Source organism: Abramis brama (genome assembly GCF_963993115.1).
Source record: "Abramis brama genome assembly, chromosome: 18".
Lineage (NCBI taxonomy): Eukaryota > Metazoa > Chordata > Actinopteri > Cypriniformes > Leuciscidae > Abramis > Abramis brama.
Window position 1 is genome coordinate 33,676,634 of NC_139980.1, and position 18,083 is coordinate 33,694,716.

An 18,083-nucleotide genomic window follows, 5' to 3' on the forward strand; every position below is an offset into this window, starting at 1 on the left:
GGGCGGAGCTACAACAGCTTGTGTCCTTTTACCTCACACACGCACTGAACATTTCAAAAACTTTTCAAAAACTTCAGACAATGATGGAGAGACTCAAGAAGAAGTGACAACATGTAGAAGCAACAGGACATTTCTGAATGGTTAGTTGATGAATTTATGAAGCTTATGTGTAGTTATCTTCTAGTCATTGATTAGCATATTCTGTCTTGATAATCTATAAATCGTGTTCAGGGGGCGGGGTTTATGTAAATTCTAGGGTTGGTGATGTCACTAACCCGTGAGGAATGTCATGTAGTCTCTACCAGCCATTTGTTGTAGTCCTTAAAAAGTGATTTCTTTAAAAGCAAATATCTCCCTTTGCTTTGAACTTTGAGCGTTGTAACTTTGCAGATGTTGTTTATGCTCAAACAGCAACATTACACACTAACTAAAGTTAGAAAAGTCAAATCATAATCAACCACCCCTTTAAATACAACATAACACTAAGCAGTGTGTGTTTGATTCACTAAAACGAAGTGGCTCACTGTATGTTTTGAATTTATTAAAAAGAATTGCCTTTTGGAATCGAATTACACTATTCTGTTCCACTTTTTATGAAAACGGAACTGTAAAAAAAAAAAAAATTATAATTATGAAACTTTTAATGACTTAATACAGATTACCAAAACCACTTCTCAATACAGGAATAAAACAGCACACCCTCCATTGAAACGCCTCCATTGTAGTCTTGAGTTTCTTCCGGGAACGAACACGTCACAATATTCCTCATTTAAATAATTAATATGCAGAATAAAGGGGCAGGGCCTGGTTGAGTTAGTTAGTAGTGTGTTGAAACTGGCGGTTATGGTAAGGGGCGGGACCAATCACGCTTGACCAATCACAACACACTGCTCCAGCCGACCAATCGGAGCACAGTGTGCTTTCAGAAGGAGGGGTTCATAGAGACAGGAACTAAACAGAGCGTTACTGACAGACTGGGAAGAGAGGAGCTGCAACAATGGAGAATATGGGGAAAATTTGAACATTCAAGCGTGAAAACCTGTTCTAGTAGAGCTCAAAAACAACATCAAGACTTTAAAAAAAAAAAGAGCATAATAGGTCCTATTTAAAGCCTCAAGAATCATTTCATTCAACTCTTAAGAGTGTGTGAATAGCAACATAGACTCTGCTTTAATATCAAGCATGTCTAGACATGGGCCAAACTCATTTAGCAAGCGCACCGCAGGCAGAGTTCTCTGTTTGCGTACAACATCCAGATGCAGCTTCAGCAAAACATCAGACAGCCAATCCTGCAAAACATCACTTTTACCAAAGCTTGATTGAGATTTCAAAGGCTTGGGTTTGATTCTCTCACTAAATTCAGGTTCGTTTTTTTTTTTCAGGCCACAGGATCTAAGAAAGAAAGTTCACGACCCCAGACGCAAAGCCAGACAGTACTGGTGTATTTCCCATGAGTCTTAGCAACACGACACTCGGGGGAAACAACAACGTCACAAGCTCTGCTTAGAAGAGGGTGTGCGATTGGAGGTAGAAAGAAGGTTTTGAGTGTGAATGAGACAGGAAAACTCGACCGGGAAGAGAGGAAATGAAAGGAGAAGGCAGGAAATTTGCAGAGACAGGTAAGATAGCGAGACTTTGAGAGATTTCAAGACAGATAGATGGATTTCTATGGAAAATTCCTAACTGGAACATTTAATGGAAATGAAACTGAAATCTTGACATGGTTAAGTGCAATTAAATAATGGCAGAGGTTGAATTAAATAAATAATGCGCTGCGTGTTTCACAGTGAAGCACGGCACTGTGTTCTTTTACACGCGAGCATCTCATGATCCGTTGTGTGTTCAGCTTCTCGGTTCACAATTAATTTTGCTCCAGACAACCTTATCTTTGCATTTGAGTTTGGGACACTTATAATGTGCATCTTCCAAAATTTGTAATCAAAATAAAAGCTTGATGGTTTAAAGTTTGAAAATGAATACTGCCAATAATATTAGTATCGCAATTTTAAAGTAAAATTCTTATATTTTCTTAAATAGCCGTTTTTTTTTATTTTACAGTAAAATATTACAATAGTGATATATCTTGTTTTTTTATATTTAGGATTATTAATGGGAAGCGGCTTTGAAACAATCTGTATTTTAAAAATACTGTAAATTTGACATTAGTAGTAGTATATAAAAATATATTTTAATAATAAAACAATAATAATAATTACAATTATATAACTCTCTTATAATTACATATAATTATAAATTATATAAATTATCATCATCAAATAGTTTTGATATATAAATCACAACATTTTTGGACAAATTTTGCAGCCATACAAACGAGCAAACCTGTTTGGTTTTATCACTTTTTAAAACAGCAATTTTTAATCAGAAAAACATCCGATTTTCACCTAAATCGTGCAGCCTTACTGGAGCTCCAAAGAGAAAAAATAAAAATAAAAATCACAATTTTTAAAAAGAAATTCTTGAAGAAACTAGTTCTGAAAATGTCTGGTGGATTCTGATTGGCTGTCATGGCTTTTATCATTCATCAGCTAAAAAAAAAAAAAAATTGTTCTGAAAGTGATTTTAACTATATTGTTTCTCTGTGCAGTTATCGTTATAGTTGTGGTCTGAACTCTGCTATTCTTTTACATTTAGAACTATATCTTTATTGCATAGTCCCCCTGTGGTGAAAATCCAGCTTTTAATGTTGTTTATGTGTCTATGTGGTGTTTTTAATATGCTTTAAGACAAACCATGTGTAAATTCATAAGTCGACTCCATTGCTGAGTATTTTCTCCTTAAAACTGCAGTGAACCAAAGACAGTCTCAAAAACACGCTTTGAAATCGCTGGTGTTTCTGACGTCACAAACGACCTTGTAACCAATCAGATCAACGTGTGATCGTCAACCAGTGGATCTCTGAGCTGAGCGAGTGAGTGAAGGCGGGGCTCATTTGCATATTCATAGAACCACGTATACTAAATGAGGCAAGGGTGTCGAGTTACATTCAAGATATTTTAAGACTACAGGGGGACTTTAATAGTTACTTTAATAGAACGGGCCTTTAATAGATCTCCAGTGTGTTCATTGAGATCATCTGATCTCGACGGACTGAACAGAAGAAATGTTTGGCAAGCTGTTTGAACTCCTTAAAACAAACTCCAGAAGAAATTCGCTTTGGCCTGATTTAGTTAGAAATAAAAATCACCAGTTAGTTCTTCGATTTCTCTTGAAGTAGAGCCTTAAAACTGCACATTCAGGATGAAAACTGTACGTGCTGCGACGGTTCCTTGTGAAACATTTTTGAATAAAGCCACGATTTATTAGAAGTGGACCAAAAATGTTCAAGGGCAATTGCTGCAAGGATCTTCTCTTTGATCGGGATAATAATAACTGCACCTGTAGCGTTAGCATCAAATACAAGACGCTCCCAGATCGACATAATGCATTCCAGCTGTTCCCTCACCCTTCTACAGGCTTCAATCTGTTTAGTAAACGAGAATAAGCAAGCTAGACATCGGCCTAATTTGAGGTTATGACTGGGTCCTGCTTGCTCCGTGTCTTTGATCATGGTTTATGGGATCAGGTGGGCTTTGATCTTCACTGGGCATCTTCACCGGCTCTACGGGTTCCTCACGCACCCGGACCAAGTTAGACACGAAACGACCTGAGATGCATCAACAGAAAATGTTTTATTCATGCTTATTCATGTTCGCATGCAGCTCAGACACACAGGCCTCACATTAAATGCAAAACAACATTCAAAGATCTCAAAACCTCTTAACATTGAAGAGAACCTGACAAGACCTCTTTAAAGTAGCTTTAATAGCTCCAAAAACCAGACCCAAAACTTTGACATTTATGCATACACTGAATAATGGAATAAAAATGCGTATGGCACCATTTCGCTAAAAAAAACATCCTTTGGCTGGTGTTAAAGTGCGATTGAGCTGCCAAAAGTAATGTTGAAGCAAGTGGACTGGATCACGAGCACCGAGGGGGTTTGGAAACCCTGGTTCTGCTCGACTGCTTGTGTTTCTGAGCAAACTTTAGAGCTAAAGCGAGGCCGGTTCGGGATTAAACGCTTAAACACGTGTTTGTGTATAAATCTTTCCAGGCCTGTGACACATTCAAAAAACAAATGTAGCATTAATAAAGCATTTAACACAACTTCCAAAAACAGCAAAAGAAAAAAAGTGTAGCCTAAGGCTGGACATAAATTAATTTTATATAACGATATATTGAAGATGAGTTTGCTGAACGACACTTTCAATAAGTGTATTAATGTAATAATTGTTGTTTTGTAACTCGTATGAGAGTAGGGCTGGGCAATATGGATTTTAAAAAAAATATCGCAATAAAAATTTTCTTGTCAGTCAATATCGATAATTATCACGATAAATTTCAAATCATTATTTCTTTTGTAAAAGCTGTGGAAACATGACAAACGCTTGCCAAACATTTCACAAATTAATATAACATTTTGTCTCTTAGAAATGCACATTTAACACCTTGAGTTGAGAATGATGCAGATGTAAAAAAATAATAAAATATTTGTAAAAATTAGAGATTTGCAAAAATTAACAACTTTTTTTTAACGTAAAAATTAACTTAGTCTAACACACTTACTTTTTTTAAAATGATTTTAGAGTTCAATTAATCTGCAAATCAGTTTAATCTGTCCATTTCAGTGATTATATATCCATGTAATATTGTGAAATATTATTACCATTTAAAATAACTTGTCTATGTGAATATATTTTAAAGTGTAATTTATTTCTGTGATCAAAGCTGAATTTTCAGCATCATTACTCCAGTCTTCAGTGTCACATGATCCTTCAGAAATCATTCTAATATGATGATTTGATGATCAAGAAACATTTATGATTATTATCAATGTTGAAAACAGTTGTGTAAAAAAAATGCAGGATTCTTTGATGAATAGAAAGTTAATTTATCTGACATATAAAGCTTTTGTAACATTATACACTACAGTTTTTTATGGGGGGGGGATAAAAGAAATCAATACTTTTATTCAGCAAAGATGCATTAAATTGATCAAAAGTTACATTAAAAACATTTATAATGTTACAAAAGATTAATAAATTAAATATAACTTTCTATTCATCAAAGAATCCTGAAAAAAAAAATTGTCCACAACTGTTTTCAACATTGATAATAATGAATGAATGTTTTTTGAGCATCGAATTAGCATATTAGAATGATTTCCGTATGCATTTAGTCTGGTTGAGAATTTGCTTGCATTCAGTGATCAGATAAAATGCAGATGTCAGACTCAGAACGCAAGTTCAGAAGATTGAGAGACATGAGCTAAACAGTTGTTGTTCCTGATAACATGTAAAGGCTTCTCAAAACGACACCATGAAATTGAGAACACAAAGATCATTTTCAGGCTAGCTGGCTGGTCGGGGCTTGCAGCTGTCACACACACACACACACAGCTCTGTATGTTTTGTGAGTATCTTCCAGGCCTGGCTGTCCTGCAACAAAGACCTGGAAGCTTCATGTGATTCTTTCAACATTGGGACGAACTGATCAAAGTTTCCGTTTCTGACGTTGATTAAACATCTTCCTGAAAAGGAGCTGAACTATAGCAGACTGAAGCATCTGTTGACTTACGCAGTCTTAACCAGACACGACAGGACAAGTTTCCTCCGTTAAGCATTGCTTCTGTCCTCAGTGAAAGTGGTAATGCTGACAAAATCAGCCAATCAGAACATATCTGACAAACTGAATATGTCATTTGCACATCCCGATCTCACACTCGCTGCGTCGCACCTGGCAGGACCTCGGGTCAGGTAAATGAAGCGTGTCGGGAAGGGTCAAACATGTGACATGACCCCAGATGGCTACATGTCAGCTCCCTCTTTCTCAGTCAACAAAAACCATCAATCATTCCCTCGGGAAGATCCGCTGCCGTCAGTCTCGCTGCATCATTCATTCCTGGAAGATCTGCAGGTACTTTGACAGTTAGGGAGGCACAATATGTTTCGCCCAAATCATTGTGGTTACGGACAATTATTATTATTTTATTTGTATTTTTTTGACAAATTTATCACGGCTATGCTGATAATCTAAACATGCTCAAAAATAAATGTGTCTATTGCTAAAACATCTAATTATGACTGAATGGCAAAGATAATATTTTTTACATATTAAAAAATAATATATGTATAAATATATATTTACGCCACTATCCAATGTTCATAAAAGCTTATTTGTGTGTATATATATATATATATATATATATATATATATATATATATATATATATGTATATATATATATATATTTATATTAGTACCAGAAAATCCCATAAAAATACAAAATATTAAATAAAAAACATTAAACTAGAATGAATTTTTTTTTTTTATATATATATATATATACACACATATATACACACACACACACACGTATGTATATATATATATGCCATGATTTAATGTCAGTAGAAGTTTAAAAAAAAAATCTAACCTAAAAAATACTAAATCAGCATATATGAATGATTTCTGAAGGATCATGTGACACTGAAGACTGAAGTAATGATGCTAAAAATTCAGCTTTGATCACAGAATTAAATTATATTTTAAAAGTTTATTACAGTAAAAATGTTCCGGATTTTTTGCGCGGGGCTAAAACGGGGGCTCGATGACGCACTGAAGCCCCTGACCCACCAATGAGTGCAAGTTGCCTTCTGTGCTTATGTTATAATTATAGTAGGTAGTCCAGGCTCGAACATGTATGGCTTTGTAAAACCAATTAAGCTGCTAGGAGCATCCATTCCGGCTGTAGCGGTGACAGTTGAGTGTGGCGACGGCAGCTTTCCCGCGAGTGGGCGTGGTTTCAGCGCAGCCAGCGGACACGCCCCCAGCGTTTGAGAGCAGAGACTACTGCTCATTTTTTCAAGATTTTGATAGCTTATTTTATGTACTTGTCGGCTTTTTTTATCATTCAAATTTGGCTGGGTGGCTAATAACACATTTTTCTGTGGTGTGACAAACTCAAAACACATACTTAATTTGACTTTACAGGGACTTTAACATTAAAAATAACATTTTGAACTTTAACATTTAAAACATTAAAAATAGTAATGTTTCCAAATTTTTTAAACAAGCAAATAAAATAAAATAAAATATTAACATCCTAGGCTCCATGTGAGGATAAATGAAGCTCAGAATGCTTCCAGCCTCCACAGATCGTTCTCATGTGCTTCCAGTCAAACATCACGACAGCACAATAAGCTGCTCAAAAACAGAAATCAGTGACGCTTCCCAGATCCAAGAAACCTCAGATACATCACACAAGGCGTGCATGTGGACACGTGCGGAGTTCAGAAGGCTGATGGAGAATCATGGCTGCATCATCGTCAAATTAATCAACTAACCATTCAGAAATGTTCTGTTGCTTCTACATGTTGTCACTTCTTCTTGAGTCTCTCCATCATTGTCTGACTCCGGTTTGAACATAAAAGGCTAAAAGTTTTTTCAATTTTCAGTGCATGTCTGTGTGAGTGCAGCTGTTGAAGCTCCGCCCCCTGTGCCGGGAGCAGCAGCTCATTTGCATTTAAAGGAACAGACACAAAACGGTGCGTTTTTTCTCACCCTCAAAAATTGACAATTGTAACATGCTATAAAAAAATATCTGTGGGGTATTTTGAGCAAAAACTTCACACACACACTCTGGGGACATCAGAGACTTATTTTACATCTTGTGAAAAGGGCATTATATCACCCCTTTAATAGAAGACTAAGAAAAGAGGTGGTATTGAATATCAATGTAAAATACTGAGAGGCTTTTTTTTCTTTTCTTCTTCTTCTATGTTACATGGAAATGTATATGTATGTGTTAAGTTAAAATGTAATAAAAAGTTTTAAAAAAAGTAGTTTTCCCCAAATGCAGTGCAGAAGAGATGCTCACCTCAGTGTGGCCATGTTGGGCTGGTTCTGGAGATGCTCCTGCCAGTGATGCTGCATGCAGAAACAGCGCACGCCCTGCACACAGCAGGAGTCCATGTGGGCACTCTGGAAGAGAGCGAGGTCCTGCGGGGTCCCGTTACAGCACACGGCAGGCCGAGGCGAGCAGTAAACGCAACACGCGGGAGGCAGGGAGTTGGGCAACAGAACGGCCAACCTCTGAGAGTCATGTGACGAGGACGAGGAGTTCGGTGAAGATGGACGTGCGCTTCCGTTGGCTTTGAGTCCGCCGTTCTGGCTCGACCGGGTCTGGTCATCGGGGTGTGTGGACGCCGACACTCCCTGGTCCTGGTCCGGGTCTTCATTGGCATTAGTGGCAGGGAAACCTGTGGAGGATCCGCCGTTGCTGAGGGGTCGGAGGTCGGGGAAGCCCTCGCTCAGGGCCATGATCCTTCCTGAATCTGCAGATAAACACACAATCATGGTCACTCATGCACAGATACACACACCATAACCACTGTAAAAAGTGATCAGTAGACTTAACTTAAAAAAATTGAGGAAACCCATTGCCTTAAAATTATTACGTAAATAAACATCATGCTTAATCAAAAAAATTAAGTAATGTGGAATTGTCAAGTTCACATTACTTATTTTTTTCAATTAAGCATTACGTTTATTTACTTAATAATATTAAGGCAACGGGTTTACTAAATTTTTTAAAGTAAGTGAACTGCACACTTTTTAGTGTAACTAACTTTTTTTAATGTCTTTAGCTTTTATTAATCTTTATTTTATTATTTATTATTCATCATTCAATTTCCTTAATTATTCACATAATGAGTGAATCATTAGATGGATTCAAACCAATAACTCAGGAGTTCGAGACTGAATCATTAATAAGACCGACTCAGTTGTTCACAAATCTTTTTGACATTTTATATTTTAGCGCATCAAATTGAACTAAATGAAAATGAGAAATGTTGCCTTGAAATAAAATGTTATTTTTTGTATGTTTTTTTTCTTTCTTTAATTTATTTTAGTTCAAATTTATTTTATTTCAATTCAAGTTTTTTTTTAATAAATTTTTATCAATTTGATTTTTTATGGTTTTATTATTTTTAACTATGATGACGCTGGTGAAAACATAAGAAATATAATTTAGGTTCCACTTAAAATATTTTGCTGTTATTAACTCATTTTCATTCAATTCATTAATGAGAATCAATTAGATTGATTCAAACCAATAACTCAGGAGGTCAAGACTGAATCATTAAAAAGAATAGACTCAGTTGTTCACAAATCTTTTTGACAGCCTTGATTCTGAAAATATTTTCATTTATTTTTTATTTATTCTTCATTAAAAAGTTTTACCCAAACCAACCAACTCCAAGATGAAACAACTTCACAAACTTTGATTTAAAGCAAAAAAATAAATTGTTTGGAAAATTAGAACATGCATTATTTAAATAATTAAAAGATTGAATAATTATTTTATTAACATGCTTTACGCTATTAAAAAAAAAAAAAAAAAAAGGAAACTGGAACACTTCACGTGTAGTTTCTACAGGAGGACTGAAGTCAGTCTAAATAGTTATTGCTAAAATTTATTTTCTCTAAGAAGAAACCAAACGGGATTCATAATTCCAGTACACTGTGGTTTGTTATTATAAATTAATCTCAGGGAAATCATTTGGTTGCAGCATTTAAAAAAAAAAAAGAAGAAAAAAAAAAGAACCACTTCAGACAGCAAACCGGTTCTCGGTTACGTTTCCAACGCTAGAGGAATATCAGGAAGAATGGCTTTGTGAACAAAGTGAATTTCAAAGGCGCTGTCTGATTGAAAAGAACAGGTTCAAACACATTGGACAGACAGCAGAGAGTCTACGTTTCATGGTATGCTTGAATTTCAGCCCCCATGGCCAGGAAACTGTTGCAGAGGAATGACATGGGCCGATATTAAATGTTGCATTGGATGTTTTAAAGTTCACGCCATGCATATCACAGTAAAATAAGACCCAAGCGTATTAACTCAGGTAAACGCACAGTTGTGACACTGGAACTTTGCCCAGACTCACACACACACACACTGACGCCATGGTCAGCGCTTTCTGTGAAGTAAATCACCCACGTTCTTACGTGACAGGTGGAGACCTGCAAGACTCCATCGGAAACCGAAGATAGTCTCAAACCTCAGGGCGAAACTTTGCAAGAAACGCCCTACGCGCATCCAAAATAAGTGCATGAAAGATCTCATTTGATGCAGTGGTGAGCAGGTTTCCCCACTGACTGTCCTGTGTGTGTGTGCTGTAAACACAGTGTCCAAAATACCTTCTCACACCAACAAATCTGGTTGTGTTCGCAGTTGAACCGCATCCATTTAAAAAGCAGGCAGATAGAGAGAGCTTTCTGAAAAGGGAAACCCGAGGGAGGGAGAACAGATGCAGCACTATGTGTGAACGCTCAGAGCGATGATCGGGGTGCACAGAACGCTTTTTGGTCTCGGCCTTCACCAGGTACTCACACTTTACGCAGCACTTATCCTACAAGCTGTAGGATTAAATTGAGATTTACACATCACCTGAAAACTGAATAAATAAGCTTTCCATTGATGTGTGGTTTGTTAGGATAGGACAATATTTGTCCAAGATATAACTATTGAAAATCTGGAATCTGAGGGTGCAAAAAAACGAAAATTTAGAAAATCTCCTTTAAAGTTGTGCATTTATGTTCACGATTGTGCAGCATTCACTCACAAAAATAAATGTTTTATATATTTACGGTAGGAAATTTACAAAATATCTTCATGGAACATGATCTTTACTTAATTATCCTAATGATTTTTGGCATAAAAGAAAAATCGATAATTTTGACCCGTACAATGTATTGTTGGCTATTGCCACAAATATACCCGTGCGACATGTGACTGGTTTTGTGATCCAGGGTCACATGTAAAATAACACTATTTGTTCACTGTAGAAATTAAATAGGTTCATCTTTGTCAAAGCTGTATTTTATTTTATTAACATTAATGACAACATGCAGCAGGAATATTAGGCTGCTGTCACTTTAAGACCGAATGCATGGACAGAATACACATCCGGTTTCTTTCTCAACTGTTCACTTGTGATATACACAAGAGAATTCTTGCCAAGACGGGAATTTTGACATCATTTTGTGCGTATTTGTCCGTTCAAGTGAAAGAGTAATAAATTTGGTGTTCGAGCGATGTCTAAAACGCGCCTCTCTCTCTTTTTTCGCAATTTTCGCCACTACTTGTGCGTTTAAAATCATTTGAATGTGTAAACTGGCAAGACAAAACACTTCCAATTGATAAACTTTCACTCTATGATGGATAAATTTAGCAGTTAATCCGCGAATCACATGCGTGTCAAATCGTGTGGCCTGGTCCATACGGATCATGGATCAACTGCGATCCATTCCACCCCTAATAACTAATGAACACACTTGTCACCCTATGGAAACTTGTTTCCACCACAGAATAAAACATTTTGAAACGCACAACTTTTTATCTCACAATTGCAAGTTTAAATCTCACAATTCTGACTTTATTTCTCAGAATTGCAAGATATAAAGTCAGAATTGCGTGATATAAAGTCGCAATTGTGTTATAAAGTCAGAATTGCGTGATAAAGTCGCAATTGTGATATAAAGTCAGAATTGCGTGATATAAAGTCAGAATTGCGTGATATAAAGTCGCAATTGTGTTATAAAGTCAGAATTGTGTGATATAAAGTCAGAATTGCGTGATATAAAGTCGCAATTGTGATATAAAGTCAGAATTGCGTGATATAGTCAGAATTGTGTGATATAAAGTCGCAATTGTGATATAAAGTCCGAATTGCGTGATATAAAGTCGCAATTGTGATATAAAGTCAGAATTGCGTGATATAAAGTCGCAATTGTGTTATAAAGTCAGAATTGCGTGATATAAAGTCAGAATTGCGTGATATAAAGTCAGAATTGCGTGTTATAAAGTCAGAATTGCGTAATATAAACTCGCAATTATGACTTTTTTCTCGCAATTGTGAGTTTCTCGCGTTTCTGGCATATTTTCTCAATTGCAAGATATAAAGTTGCAATTGCTATTAAAAAGTCAAATTCAAAGGAAAAATAGACCGACTTTTTTCCTCAGAATTGCGAGTTTATATCTCACAATTCTGACTTTTTAACACGCAATTGCAACTTTATATCTTGCAATTATGACTTTGTATCTCCCAATTGTGGGTTATAAAATCAGAATTGTGAGATCTCGCAATTACCTTTATTGTTTTTTATTCTGTGGTGGAAAACAAGCTTCCCTATGATTGCTATCTTACCAGAGATGAAGAAAAATCCTTCCAGTGAGTAAACGTGTCCCTGTCCCCAAACATGCTAGAAATGTTGGTACTCAAAAGCGCTTCCCTCCACGGTTTCTGCTGCGCCTCGTTAATTTTTATAAGTTAAAATGTGTAATCAATTATCTGCCTTCAAGGAATAAATATATATTCTGCTGGCCTAGGCACAAAAGGGAGATGGACAAATTAAAGCAACGATTATCTCTCAAAATGTGTCAAGAGAGAAATGTAAATTTTTCTATGTATATAATATACAGTATCCTCAAAAAGTATGTGGACACTTAAGTTTGTCCACTAGAGGGCGCTTGTTCAAAACAATAAAGGCGTAGCTTGATGACTCCGTGAATGAGTGTTGAATCATGGGAGTTTTCAGCCGGGGCTCAGGTAAGCTAATGTATTAAAGTTTTATTAACGTTACTGAAATGAACGTTTTGGTCGATACCGATAAACAATAATTCTTTATTTTTGAAAGCCAATAACCGATATATTGGCCGATAAATCTAAATCCAAATCCAAATTTTTATAAAAGTTTTGGGAGCCTGATTGCAAAAACAATAGTCTCAACATTAAAAGCCACGTCCCAAACACACAATTATATATAGTGTTCTCATTATAATTTTCCTTTTTTAAGTAATTTCAATCATATTTCAAGCAATTCAAACCCATGATGTTGAACAGTGCGCATCTGAAGTGTCTCAGTTGAAGGAAATAACACATTATTTTTCGGCTTTAATTTATCAGCCAAATTTTCATATAGGGCCGATAACGCTGACATTAAAAAAATAACATATATCGGCTGATACCGATAATGTGACTGATATATATCGTGCATCTCTAGTTACTGTGGTATGAAGCGGTAATATAAGGCGGGACTGTTTATATTACGCTTATATGCCACAGTCGCTGCCGCTCTTTTCGTTTTGTGGTTTGTTTATATTACGATTAAAGTTACGGTTAACAAGATTCACACAATAAGACGAGTTGAGCTATATAAAGCATATTCGTTTTCTATCGATAAAAGTATCCAAACAGTTGCTCAACTGTCTAATAAAACACACTATATACAGTGAGGAAAATAAGAATTTGAAAACCCTGCTATTTTGCAAGTTCTCCCACTTGGAAATCATGGAGGGGTCTGAAATTGTCATCGTAGGTGCATGTCCACTGTGAGAGACATAATCTAAAATAAAAAAATCCAGAAATCACAATATATGATTTTTTAACTATTTATTTGTATGATACAGCTGCAAATAAGTATTTGAACACCTGTCTATCAGCTAGAATTCTGACCCTCAAAGACCTGTTAGTCTGCCTTTAAAATGTCCACCTCAACTCCATTTATTATCCTAAATTAGATGCACCTGTTTGAGTTCGTTAGCTGCATAAAGACACCTGTCCACTCCATACAATCAGTAAGAATCCAACTACTAACATGGCCAAGACCAAAGAGCTGTCCAAAGACACTAGAGACAAAATTGTACACCTCCACAAGGCTGGAAAGGGCTACGGGGAAATTGCCAAGCAGCTTGGTGAAAAAAGGTCCACTGTTGGAGCAATCATTAGAAAATGGAAGAAGCTAAACATGACTGTCAATCTCCCTCGGACTGGGGCTCCATGCAAGATCTCACCTCGTGGGGTCTCAATGATCCTAAGAAAGGTGAGAAATCAGCCCAGAACTACACGGGAGGAGCTGGTCAATGACCTGAAAAGAGCTGGGACCACCGTTTCCAAGGTTACTGTTGGTAATACACTAAGATGTCATGGTTTGAAATCATGCATGGCACGGAAGGTTCCCCTGCTTAAACCAGCACATGTCAAGAACCGTCTTAAGTTTGCCAATGACCATTTGGATGATCCAGAGGAGTCATGGGAGAAAGTCATGTGGTCAGATGAGACCAAAATAGAACTTTTTGGTCATAATTCCACTAAACGTGTTTGGAGGAAGAAGAATGATGAGTACCATCCCAAGAACACCATCCCTACTGTGAAGCATGGGGGGTGGTAGCATCATGCTTTGGGGGTGTTTTTCTGCACATGGGACAGGGCGACTGCACTGTATTAAGGAGAGGATGACCGGGGCCATGTATTGCGAGATTTTGGGGAACAACCTCCTTCCCTCAGTTAGAGCATTGAAGATGGGTCGAGGCTGGGTCTTCCAACATGACAATGACCCGAAGCACACAGCCAGGATAACCAAGGAGTGGCTCTGTAAGAAGCATATCAAGGTTCTGGCGTGGCCTAGCCAGTCTCCAGACCTAAACCCAATAGAGAATCTTTGGAGGGAGCTCAAACTCCGTGTTTCTCAGCGACAGCCCAGAAACCTGACTGATCTAGAGAAGATCTGTGTGGAGGAGTGGGCCAAAATCCCTCCTGCAGTGTGTGCAAACCTGGTGAAAAACTACAGGAAACGTATGATCTCTGTAATTGCAAACAAAGGCTACTGTACCAAATATTAACATTGATTTTCTCAGGTGTTCAAATACTTATTTGCAGCTGTATCATACAAATAAATAGTTAAAAAATCATACATTGTGATTTCTGGATTTTTTTTTAGTGGACATGCACCTACGATGACAATTTCAGACCCCTCCATGATTTCTAAGTGGGAGAACTTGCAAAATAGCAGGGTGTTCAAATACTTATTTTCCTCACTGTAAATATATATAAGGATCTTTGGTGTTTCCATGGTTAAAGTAAAACTGGAAATCGAGGGTAACGTGGATATGACATCATTGACAGGTGACGCAATGACACGTGACGTTACACTGGTTAAAATGTATGATTTCTGTGGATTTAAACATTATTGGAAACATTTGGGATAAAGTACACAAGTCAACAAAATAAATAACACTGTCCTAGTGGTTTTTCAAAATATTTTTAAATTAAAAAAATATTACATATTGTGCCTTTAAGTCAGACTTATGAGTGTGTGAATGCCATTGCATTAGATAATATAATAAAATGATCTGAATCTGAATCAGTTTCCATCGTTTTTGAAGTCTCACTGACTTTAGTGGATGTATGAAGTCGGTTCTCCTCAAGTTCACACAGGTGAGGAATCACAGCTGTAATTCATCATATTAACTATCAACAAAGTGACACAAAACTGTTCGTCTTCATTTTCAACACTTGATGTATTGTTTTATCAATCCAAATCATACAAGTACATGTGTATTTGTGCTATCATTCTTAAAAATAAAATAATTTTTCTGTGTGTGTGTTGATATTTTGTTATCTAATGCAATGAGATATATATATATATATATATATATATATATATATATATATATATATATATATATATATATATATATATACACAGCACCAGTCAAAAGTTTGGAAACATTACTATTTTTAATGTTTTTTTAAAAATAAGTCTCTTATGCTCATCAAGCCTGCATTTATTTGATCAAAAATACAGAAGAAAAAAATAATATTGGGGAAAATTATTACAATGTAACATAATGGTTTTCTAATTTTAATAGATTTTAAAATATTATTTATTTCTGTGATCAAAGCTGAATTTTCCGCATCATTACTCCAGTCTTCAGAGTCACATGATCCTTCAGAAATCATTCTAATATGATGATTTATTATCAATGTTGAAAACAGTTGTGATGTACAATATTTTGTATAACCTGTGATACTTTTTTCAGGATTCTTTGATGAATAAAAAGTTAAAAAAAGAACAGCATAGAAATATTTTGTAACAATATACACTACCGTTCAAAGAACCGTTCAAGAAATCTTTTCATTCTTTTTTTGAAAGAAATTAATACTTTTCTTCACAAAGGATGTGTTAAATTGATAAAGGGTGATAGTAAAGATTTATATTGTTAAAAAATAATTTTATTTTATTTTGAATAAATGCTGTTCTTTTTAACTTTTTATTTATCTATGAATCCTGAAAAAAAGTATCACAGGTTCCCAAAAAATATTAAGCAGCACAACTGTTTTCAACACTGATAATAACTGAGAATCAAATCAGCATATTAGATGATTTCTGAAGGATAATGTGACACTGGTGTTTTCTTACAATACTAATGAGAATTTTTAATTAAAGTATATTACAAACTTTTAATTTAGACCCTAAAGAATCATATTAGCTTGTACAAAAATGACATTATATGACCCCTTTAATAATAGACTTCTAACCAACATGACTTCTAACTGGCCTATGACAATGTGTAGTAAATTACCTAAAAAAAAAATCACAAACTATTTCTTTGTATTTATTTTAAATTGAACATTTATTGTCAATATTGGGCTTGCGGATCATGTGGGTACTAGGGTACTCTTTGCTGTGTGTGGATGACCATGTCGGTCACCACCGAAGACCAATTTTGACCCAGGAAAAACCCTGCACTCAAACACGCACAAGACAGTTGTAGATCATTTTCTTTTTAACATAATTGACAGGATAAGAGCAGGACAAGCAGAAACCTGAAAAAAACCACACTTTCATTCCTTTAATTAAACTAAAAGACAGTAATTCATAGAACATCCCAACAGAACTGCATGAAAAAAATACTGTAGGCTATAGATAGATAGATAGATAGATAGATAGATAGATAGATAGATAGATAGATAGATAGATAGATAGATAGATAGATCATAACGGTTACACAAAAATAAAAGACAATTTTCTGGTCACTTACAGAGATTAGGACAGATCCCAGGTTTCCATTCCTTTCAGACTCAGAACTGATTAAAAGAGCCTTTTGGTGAGACAGGCTAAGATGTAATCATATATTATGTTCAGATATCTTTATCAGTCGCATTATCTTCTGCTCAAGCGCCAAGTGTGTCTCCAAACCGCGTTATTTACTTCTGGACTCGACAAACTTTTGCGCCACAAACATCCAAACAAACGGCGTCTGAAACTCCGTAAACAAACGTGAACTCTGCTTTATAAGTTTCCGTTTTATGAGCGGAGACAGAATAATATTCCTCAATCACAATAAAACGCGGTAATCCTTTCGAAAGGAGCGAGTTATATCACGCGTTTGCTGAGAACAACGGAGCGCGTTCAAACACTCCATCTACGCGTCGCGACACAAACAAACTACAACGCCGCGCGTCCCCGTCCATAGAGCCTACAGCGCGAGCGACGGAGTCCCTGACGTCAGCGGTCCGTTGGCCAATCAGAGCGCTCTCATTATAATCATCGAAGGAGTTGCATTGATTATAATAAAGCGGTCTAGTATTGTCGCACACATGCAGTAAATGTGACATACGAGGCACAAATCTGTACCACGAAGATTTTCCTCGGAGCTTCAAATGAATCTCCAACACAGATCTCCATTTAAGGGACAAACACTGGGTTTCATTTGTTCCACAGACACACTAACTCAGGTGATGAAGCCTGTAATAGCCTACAGCAGCTTACAACAAATTAAATGAATTAATATTATGATACATTTTTGGAATCGTTCCCGATATAAATTGACAACAGTGATATGTTCTGCAAATTCAGGATGTGAGTGGTGATTTTTACAGGAGTTGGATTTTCTGAAACTGATGTTTCCAAGACAAGCCTGAAAAGTTCACAAAGGATGCATATACCTACGATTTCATTTATTTACAGTATTTCACATTCACATCCCCCATTTAATGACGGACGGACGGACGGACGGACAGACAGACAGATAGATAGACGGACGGATGGATGGATGGATAGAAGGATGGACGGATGGATGGATGAATGGATGGACAGATGGATTGATGGACGGACGGATGGATAGATGGATGGATGGATGGATGGATGGATGGATGGATGGATGGACAGATGGAT

The 18,083-nt window shown here is 36.3% G+C and overlaps 1 protein-coding gene across 2 annotated transcripts in view; it reads right to left on the reverse strand.

Annotated features, from left to right (window-relative positions):
* disp1 (dispatched homolog 1) overlaps nt 1-18,083 on the reverse strand; it is a 73,381-nt gene that overhangs the window by 13,243 nt on the left and 42,055 nt on the right. The window contains exons 1-2 of one of the 2 annotated variants that reach the window (XM_084092149.1): nt 16,948-17,361; nt 7,939-8,395 (exon numbers count right to left, since the gene is read on the reverse strand). In XM_084092149.1, coding sequence (XP_083948275.1) covers nt 7,939-8,381 — 443 coding nt within the window. In that variant the 5' untranslated portion in view covers nt 8,382-8,395; nt 16,948-17,361. Of the gene's footprint in view, nt 1-7,938; nt 8,396-16,947; nt 17,362-18,083 lie in introns of those variants that run through there. The other variant, XM_084092150.1, reaches the window with a different exon arrangement.